At 36.5% G+C, this 10,062-nt stretch overlaps 1 protein-coding gene across 1 annotated transcript in view; it reads right to left on the bottom strand.

The window, feature by feature from the left end:
• Window positions 1–3,824: 3,824 nt before the first annotated feature.
• Window positions 3,825–10,062, bottom strand: part of LOC140236635 (mucolipin-3-like) — a 33,290-nt gene continuing 27,052 nt past the window's right edge. The window contains exons 10-14 of the mRNA XM_072316554.1: window positions 9,639–9,740; window positions 8,098–8,220; window positions 5,652–5,858; window positions 5,319–5,479; window positions 3,825–3,867 (exon numbers count right to left, since the gene is read on the bottom strand). Of these exons, the coding sequence (XP_072172655.1) occupies window positions 3,825–3,867; window positions 5,319–5,479; window positions 5,652–5,858; window positions 8,098–8,220; window positions 9,639–9,740 (636 nt within the window). The remainder of the gene's footprint in view (window positions 3,868–5,318; window positions 5,480–5,651; window positions 5,859–8,097; window positions 8,221–9,638; window positions 9,741–10,062) is intronic.

Raw genomic sequence — 10,062 nt, 5'->3', positions numbered from 1 at the left:
ACATCAGTGTGGCAAAAATTTCCCCTAAGCTCTCTACTATACCAGGCAAGCCACAGGCATTATTTATTTGCATTCCATACATGTCTTTGATCCTTTTCTTTCACAAACTTTACCACAAAGAGAAATACAGAGTGAAATGGTACATAAGCAGGCGCATTTTTACAATGTGCCTGCAAAAGAAATGAGCTGCAAACAACGAAAGAAAATGTTGACTGGGAAGGGAGTACGACTTTTATTCCGGTTGAAACAAATGTTTCAAGTAAAAGTTATCAGAAATTGAGTCATCCAGATTGCATTCCTGCCAACCTTGAGACTTAATAAATCTGAGCAAACAAACAAAGAAAAATTATTCAAAAATCTGAACTTTCAAAAATTTCATATGCTTTATTATTACAGATATTTCCAAAAAATCAGAACACATTGAAATCAATGCATTTTCTTTCAGTGAAAAATCTGAATATTCAGATTAAAACTGAACAGTTGACAGGTATGAGATTGTACACATGTGACTTCGCATCAGTATTTTACCACAACGCATTCACGTATCACCAACAACCTCAGACTACATCTGTGCCCATATGCATTCACTGGAGACAAGTTTTGGCACCACTGTTGTCGAGCTTGGTTAAATAACTTTTAGGTCCTAAAGGGGGCTAACTGACACAAATGGGATGTACACCATATCTTATCGAGGGGATAGACTGTGCGAGGAAAGCTTTTGTTACATGAGTTGTCCAGTATTACATCAAAGCCATTGCTAAATACCAAAGCCTCTCCTTCACATACTTAGTTTCCGGGACTGCTACAAGGTTATCTAATACCCACGGCTACATCTTCAGTGGATATCTAGTGAATTTCCTACCTCCAAAATACAAAGCCTGCAGTATGTAGAAAAATCTCATGAAAATTGTGTTTTGCTACACCAATGTCCCTTCCCATTTGTACATTGGAAAAAAAATTCCCATGATACTGTCCTGTTGTAGTTGGGTTCTTGATTTCATAGGTCCCTTCTATCAAAACAGCAGTAACTGCATTACTTTGACCTCAATCTGTACAAAACCAGATATAGAACGCACTATAGCAATGCATCAATTTTGACATTGTTTGATTGTCAAGTGTGCTGCTACATCATCTCAACATAATAATAATAATGATTATAACAATAATGAAACAAACTGACATATAATAACAGATATACAGGAAAAGAGAAACTGGTTATCTTGAGTATCACAATGTAAATGACCAGTCCACTTCTGACCATGCCGGATGGTCCAAACAAAAGAAGCAGTGGACGTACAACCATGCACTCTGTTCACTATAAGTCTTACACAAAGGTCATAGGTTAGTGTGTGTTGTTTTCTTCATCAATGAATCCCTAAGCACATTGTTTCCTTTATGCAATTACATTATGACACCTGCACACACAAACACACACCCTTTATATGATGTAGTACTTAGATACACTGTAATACCTTGTACAACCTAATCAGAAGCACTGTTTGCTTAACCCATCGAGGACAAGTTCCGAGCACGATCGGGCAAGTGTCTATGGAAAATGTGTGTTGTAGCAAAATCAGTCCGTCCTAACAATCATCCACATAAGACACCTCTCTCAGAAGAAAATTATGATCTAGAATTTCAGTTAAAACTTATGTTCTATAAATCTTTACAAGAATTGCTGACCTTGAAAGAAGAAAGATGAGTGAAAAGTAGAGAAAAAAAGGGTATATCTTCACTGAAAATTACATATAGTTCTGATAGAAATCAATTGTTTTCACACAACAAAACATTCCACAGTCACATACAGCTTCTTACTCAATAGCTCAGAATTTTAAAGGCATATCATGGAGATTGAAATCCTTAGCTACATTCATGTCAGAATTGGATGCACTCTTTATAGGTCCATAAATCACATTAATGGGTGAAGAAATGAAGGACATAAGGAGGGACACTTGATCACCAGCATAATAAAACTATATTTATATTAGCAAAATGCAACTCTTAATCTCTTTTTTGATTTGTATAGAAGATTTCACTTTCTTCTCTCCTAAGAGCTGATTAAGAGTTTCTTAACAGAAAATATTAAGTCAGACAAATTGCACCGCCAAACAAGTCTAGGGATTGTGTTCAGGTATGGGAAAATATTTATTTGTGGAAAAATGCCAAGGCCTTCCATTATGTTTGGATTTTCACTGATCAATACACTTGTTATGTTACACTTGTTTAAAAAAAAAAAAAAAAAAAAAGGTTTCTTGGAGCCTAGATTGATCATGACACCAGCACTGGGCCTACTGTATTGATGAATGCTGACTTCACCCTATTTTAACTGGGCTATTTGAGACCAAGTTTTTACTTCAGATCTCAGCCGCCGATGGCGCGATTGCTGCAATATTTTGCCTGAACGTAGAGTGTCAACTACAAGATTACATGGTCATAGAATACAAAAATATTGATTTTCTATTTTTAGTACATTAATTATGCAAATTTAGGCATGAAATCATATTTTAACCTGTAACTCCATTAAAAAGACTGAAGGATTGCTAAATATTTGTGTCAGAATTCCTCAAGACACATTAAACATTTTTTTTTGGTAAAAAAATAGCACAATCAAAATAAATTTCTTTGCTTTTTATTCTTTAATTTTTTACATATTCTATTGTTTTTTTACCTTTTGTTTTCTATTGTTTTTTTTTCCTAAATTTGTTGCACGCATTCTCTCAAGCTTATCTACATTAGAAATGATTAATTTCAATGATATAAAGTTGAAATGATCTAATTTATGTCAATTCAACACAATAACACATACTTCATAATGGTGTACCCAGACGTCGCAAATTTGGTTTCAAAATATGCAGGACCCCCCCCCCCCCCCCCCACCCCCACCCCCAGTTAGACTAGGGTTGACATGGAAGAAAATAAAGGTAGACTTCAGAGCACAATCTATAAAAAGCTCTAATATCACAGTAAGAAGACAGTGAAACCCGGATGTAAAACTGGACAAATGATACACAAGCCATGACTGTAAGTCACTTCACAACTCTAATGAAGTCCAGTGAACCCATTGCATGGCAGGGTTGGTCACATGACTAGGATATTTCATTCAGTCTTGGTCACCAAACGATATTTTGCTTTCTTGGTCACATGACTATTAGGATATCTCATTCTGTAAATCATATGAATAATATTTCTTAATGCAGGTCATGACTAGGATATTCCTTGTGACTTGTGCGTAGGTTCAAACGATGACTTTGAGGTCATGAGACCATCATCACATCTCATTAGCATAATTATATTATAACCACTTACAACCTCATTTCATTTAAAACCTCAATGGTCAAAATTTAAAGCTTTCTAATCTGGGGCTCCAACTTTGGTGAACAAATTTACAGTATTCTGTTCGATTCGTTGCATTGTAGTTCTTAAGAGGCAACTTCCACATGGTGCCGCATTGCACTTTTAAGTGACTGACATTCATCTGGTCACAAAATAGCCTAATCTCACAAGAATCTTTAGAGCAGTTTGACATCTTTTGTTCCACCAAGTTCACTCGGAGTAACTTCAGCATTAGGATGATATTTTTTCTTTCCTCTTATGTACAATAATCCCAATCTACTTTTCAGTGCTAATATCAGAAGGATAATTTTCCATAAGGCATACTGGGTAGATAAAGCAATCGTTAAGTAGTGTTGAAGATTCTTGGATGTCATAATTGCCGTGCCATGTCCTCGCTAAATCCAGACGTAGGCAATCATTGAGTGTCAGCTCCTGTCAACACTCGTCCTTGTATTTTGAATAGTAAGCAGGACCAAAGAGCTCCATGAACATCATGTGATCAGGGCGTCATCCTCATCGTACCATGATCTTTGTCTGAGATAATGAAACCAGAGAGAGAGAAAAAAAAAAATACAGAGAAAAGTAATTGCAGATTTTTAATACGCTATGGACATCAACATAAGGCAAAAAAAAAAAATTGTTGTATTGGCGTAACCCGCCCGACCCTAAAAATTCCGCCAACCCCATGTTTTTTTATTATCTTTTTTGCTATCGATATCAAATATCTTGTTGATTGCGATCACGATCGCACACACCCGGAAGTGGAAACGGCTCTGGGGATATCGGATGTATGAGGGAGAGACCTAGCGCCTCGCATAAGCCTCGCTTGATCAGTTCGTCATTCTGTTTCCAACACGGACGCATACTATAACAAGATTTATTCAGTGTATACATGTACTTAGCATTCAGACTGCGATGTATTGTGCACAGTTTTGCCATAGGTTTCTTGTGTGGAGAACTTTACACGAATCTGTATATGTGGGACTGTAATAGAGATCGCCGCGTGCGATGAAAAGATCGTACATATGGGTCAATTTGAATCTATCTTCTCTAAGTCAAAATAGTAAAATATGAAGTGAAAACATTCAGGATAGGGATTTCAATCTTTAAATTCTGTGAAGGGGTATAATTCCAGTAATATCGGCCTCATAAATGATTTGTAGAATAGATGGACACAGCACACATTCGGTGCAGAAGTTGTAACTGTTTACTGAGCTGAGCACGAGTTTTACACATATAAAATGCAGGTAGCAAAAAAAATAAAAAATAAAAAATAAAAAAAAATAAAAAAATCCGCCCGACCGACCCTATTTGAAAATCTCATGTTACGCCAATACAACCTTTTTTTTTTTTTTTTGCCTAAGCCTACAGTCGAACACACTGTCTTAAAAGCACAAATCCACTAAAACTGTGAGTTTGTGAGTTCTACTGAGTGGCACCATGGTAAGAGCACACACATCAAATCATACTGTGTATATGAATAAAGGCTTTCTACCAATAAACTGAAGGTGAGAACCATGATGCACTTCTAAAGACTTGTCTTATTCATATCACGAAATGCATGATCTTTTCTTCTGAGCACATAACTTTAAGAAGTAAATTTTGTTAACAAAAACATAGAAAACATGCACAACATTCATTATCTCCTCACAGGGGCTTTAGGATGAGCGGCAAGAAATCAAACATTCTACAAGTCTCTCTGCATTCAAAATAGCTCTAGACCCTCGAACACTGCTCCAGTTACTTGTTTTATGGTCCATGCCATATTCACTGCTACATACTACTACTATTACTACCACAAGCACCAGTACTACTACCACTAATGATGATGAAAACAATGAGGGTTCAATCACCTTGTCTATGATACGGATGTTCGAACCAAGTATTGAATTCTGAACCTCATGTTTAAGAGTTTGATGTCTTAGCCACTTCAGCATTGTGCTTTCAATCCACTCATAGGACCAACTTCTAATGCATCCACTCACCTACAACAGCAGAGGGCACCCTGGAGCCTATGTCGAAGCTGCCACCTCTCAAACATGCTGGATTGTGTGTGGAAGGACCCCCGACCCGGGATAGCCTCATCGCAAGTCTCCGCCATGAAATTTTGCAGCCTGCCCTCAACAAAGCCTGTCCTCTGGTACTCCTGAAATCAAGCAAAACAAAACGACATAAAAAAGAAAGAGACAAAATCACTTGGTATCATATGGCACATATTTGCAATGTGAAATTAAAGTCTGGAAGTCTAATCAAATTGTGTTGAGGGAGGAAAAATGGATAAGAAAGAGAAGAATTGACTTGTTTGTAGGCTAGTTTACCTTCATTGTCTCATAGGTGTCCATGATGACAGCAATTATGAGACTGAGCACCACGTAGATGAAGAGGCTGATGAACGAGTAGAGATAGATGCGACTGAAAATGTAGATGACCTGATTGCGATCCGACATCTCGCGGAATGTGGCGTACATGTCGTCTCCATTGATCAACGAAAACATGCATTCTATGGAGATTTCCAGAGTGCGGAACTGAGGGAAGATTCAAAGTGAAATCAAATCAAAGTATGAAAGCACTTAGACAGCACAGACCTTTACAAAGCAGATAATTTCTACCCCTCTGAAAATCACCCTATTACCTTTCTAGTGTCTCTATATGTTGTACATTTAGCTTCTTGCTGTGCCCCATGCATACGTTAAGTGTGTTTAATGCACACCTCAAATTATACATACAACTTGAATCCCCCTTTTTGGCCCTATTTGCTAATGATGAGAATCCACCAAACAATTCAAAACAATTCCTAGATCCACAGTGGCCTAAACCACTACCAAACTTTAGTCACCTGTTCCTTGTGTCATCAACTTTTTCTGTAAGTTTCATCCAAATCTGTTCACATCTTTTTGAATTCTTCTGCAAATAGACAAACCATGCTGTAAATAAAAAATAAAAAAATAAAGAATAACCACCATGGCAGAGATAGTAATCAGTATTTTCTCAATACTCTCTGCATTCCTGCTAAGCTACTAAATGTGACCCTGCATCACAAAACCAACAAAAAGTCGCCAGACATTGATATTAAGTTAAGACCATATTGTGAAAGAGCACACTTTAAGCTTTAAAATGATGTTTAACTCAATTCAAAAGGACTCTCCTAACCTATAATAATAGTGTAAAGAAAGTACACACTCCGGAAAGTGCGAACTGAGAAAACAGGCTCTGAAGTAAAGGGTCTATTCAAGTGCTTAATCTTAACCAAGCCATGCTAGCTGTGCGATAAATGGAACAAGTTGTTCCAAGTGTCAACACGTTGTTAACCACCAGAGCAACACAAATGAAGGGATTATCAGATTAAGCTGAAATTGAGCATGCTTTATCAACACATTCTGTAGATGATTAATGCCAACTTTCAATGCAGTAACATCATTCTTTCTAAAGTTATTGGAGTTGAAAGTGAAGAGTATGGACAGGGTTTTATTTTCAGAAATGAAAAAGGACTCTATGAGAGGTGAGAGACACCTAATCACACTTTTCCACCAAAAAGTGCTCAAGAAAAACTGCTGAAAAACAAGTTCCTGTTTGTTTTATGATCCCAACCTTCAGTATAATGTAGAAGAAGACCTACTCTTTAATAAAATATGAAAAACTCAAGAATGGCTGGGCTGACCCATTTTACCTATTTTAAAGGGTGTGTACAGTTCTGGTCGAGGTGTAGATTTAGCTTTTAACATTTTGCAAGATATTCAGAAACCACTCTATGAGATGTAAGGGGGAATGCAGTTCTAAGGGGTATGAAAAGTTTATTCGATGAAAATCGGTTTTGAAATGGCTGAGATATCTAAAGACAAGGTGAAACAAAGAGATCCTAATAAAGTTGTAGCATGTCGCCTTTTATCATTAGCACTTTTTTGGATATCTTAGCCATTTAAAAACTACTTTTCATCAAATAAACGTTGAATCCTTCTTATCTTAAAATTACATGCTCTTTCATATTTCAGAAGAGGCTTTTCATTATCTCACTTAGGAATGTTCAAAACATGAATCCCTACCTCAGCCAGTACTGTACAGTCCCTTTAAGTCCTCACACAAAATCAGTGTGTTGTTGGTTTTGTGATGCACAGTCACATATGATATTTCTGCAACTTTGTTACCTCACACTAGCTGCATGGGCACCATAGATGGCACTGATCTATCTCATAGTATTGTGCTTTCATCACACAAAAGTTAATGGTATTTTGCAGGACTATATAGAGTGAGCTGTAAATTTTGACCATTACTTCATTACACAAGCACTGAGGGTGTTTCACCCCACAGTCCAAGATGGTATAATCAGTAAATCATGTCTTCCAGCAACCACTTGGTGTTACAATCACTCTTTCCCTAGCATCATCTTTTTTTTTTTTTTTACTTCATTTTGATTTCAACATAAACTATATTTTCTTTCCCCTTGACTATGTTGTATGATGATAATAGACAACCACGTGCATAAAGATGTAAATACAGCCTAAAAAACAAACAAAATGACATTTATCATTAGAATATTTCAAAATATTTCAATGGTTGCCATGGTTTGCAACCATTTGGCAGCATTTTCAGCATTCTGTAAAACAACAACAACAACAACAACAACAACAACAAGTAATATGTAACCTGGCTCTTCTGGAGAAAAGATTACATTTTTATATTACATTACATCTTTACAATAAGCATGACAACTGAAGAGGGGTCTTCACCCAAATGTCTATGGTACATGCATGCATCAACGTCCATTACCTTGGGATGGTATGGTCCCAGTACAATCCATCCAAAGAAGGCGTAGGCACTGTAGATGATGCCAGCACAGATCAGGAAGCGGACGACATTCGGCATGGCATTTTTCAACGTCACTATCAAGATCTGCCAGATGTAAAAATCAAATTCACTGAGAATACAAGCTAAAACTATTACAGTTCAAAGTTATCAACTCTGATCAGGAAAAGGCAACTACATAAGAAATCAAGCACTGAGAACCTAGCCACGGCTTGCACTTATCACACTCTCTCTGATTTATTTGTAATGGGGCATGAGCAAGAATCAACATAAAGCTTGAACTGTAGCAAACCGAGCTCTTCAAATTTCGCTCAAAAATTAAAACTATTGCAACAAATCCACAAACAATACTGTCTAACCATCAAACAGAACTTTGCAACCTTTATATCAAGGGAAATTAGGAGACGTACATGAAAATCCCTGTAAATACACTGAGAAGCAGAACTCTTCTATACAGTACACTCTACAGGTATGTAAACTCCTTTGTAATAAGAATGAGTTTCTGTCAGTTTCCTAGTGTTTGTCCCCAAATTTTGTTCTTTCTCTTCTAAATCCTCAGATCTTTGAACCTTTAGCTTCTAAAAACTAACACCATCACAAAGTTTACTAGATCACACTGGAATTACACTGTTAAAAAAAAAAAAAAAAAAAAAAATGATGACCGCACGTGGCATTTGTAAAACTAGACAAGGTAAAACAATATATAAGGTAAGACAACAACAAATGTTTCACTTATTAAAGACAACTGAAGTGGAATCAGGGATCAACTGAAACTAATTTCTAAACCTTTCAGCAAAGGACGCCACGGTTACACATTTCTTTCTCAGGTTTATATGACCAAGTCTCAAGTGTTATTGGGTTCATTTGGGGGAGAAAAACTGTATTGACATAGGCTTACATGTGAATGTTTTGACATAGGCTTACATTGTGCAAGAAGGGGAATCGGTAAACCACTGCCATACAAACTGACTGGTATATTCCATATAGGTCTATTACCCTGTCTTCAAACAATGGCATGGCCGGAAAATCATCATAAAACTGTAAACCTGATTTTTTTTTTTCTATTCATTACATTGAAGTAGATGCAGATTAACAATATCAGGTCGTGCTTGATCTCATAGTATTTAATACTATATTCAATTCTATACTTTTTCCTTCTATTTTAACCTATTCTGATTTTTGTATTGTATTGCTAAGATTGTAATATTTCAATGTCAAAAAAAAAAATGTTTGAAATTGTAAACTGTAATTCTATTCTTTTATGTAATACAGGACTTTCTTGCAAACCTTTTTTCATTTTCTTTTTTTTTTAATTAACCGAAGAGACTACCATATGTAAAGAACACACATGTTGCAATTTTGTGGTCAACCTGCTCATACCACCTGATTTCAAATCCTGATTATCACCTGTGCTACTGTTTACATGTAGTCAGTGCTAACACCTGAACTAATTCTTTCCTTGAAATCACTCGGCTGTTCTTGTCTTAAAATCAAATGATACTTACATTGTACTTGTTGAAGAATCCCAGGTAGCGCAGCACCCCAAACCACACGAGGAAGCAGCCCATACCAAGCAGAAGACTGCACGAATCGTAGTCGTTGGTATTCTGGAGTGGATGAAGTTACGGTGATACATGTGTCATCCCATATAAAGAGTTCTGAGTACAATGCACTCTATTAGTAATTCATATGAAAATTATTCCTCTTAATTCATGCTGAATACGTAAACTTCCTCATAAAAGATAAATGTGTGTATGGAAAACTTCGGAAGTAATGGATATTCAATCTCTTGATTCCTGTTCTCTATGATAAACAGGGATCCAACTTCTTGCTAAAGTACGTCACTCTATGTACATGATTCCTTCAGAATGTAGGGTGAACTGTGCTTTGGATTATGAAGATTGAGTAGCCAAAGGATTAAATCTTTAT

This window comes from Diadema setosum, chromosome 13, assembly GCF_964275005.1.
Source record: "Diadema setosum chromosome 13, eeDiaSeto1, whole genome shotgun sequence".
Lineage (NCBI taxonomy): Eukaryota > Metazoa > Echinodermata > Echinoidea > Diadematoida > Diadematidae > Diadema > Diadema setosum.
This window is presented reverse-complemented; position numbering and strand designations above follow the sequence as displayed.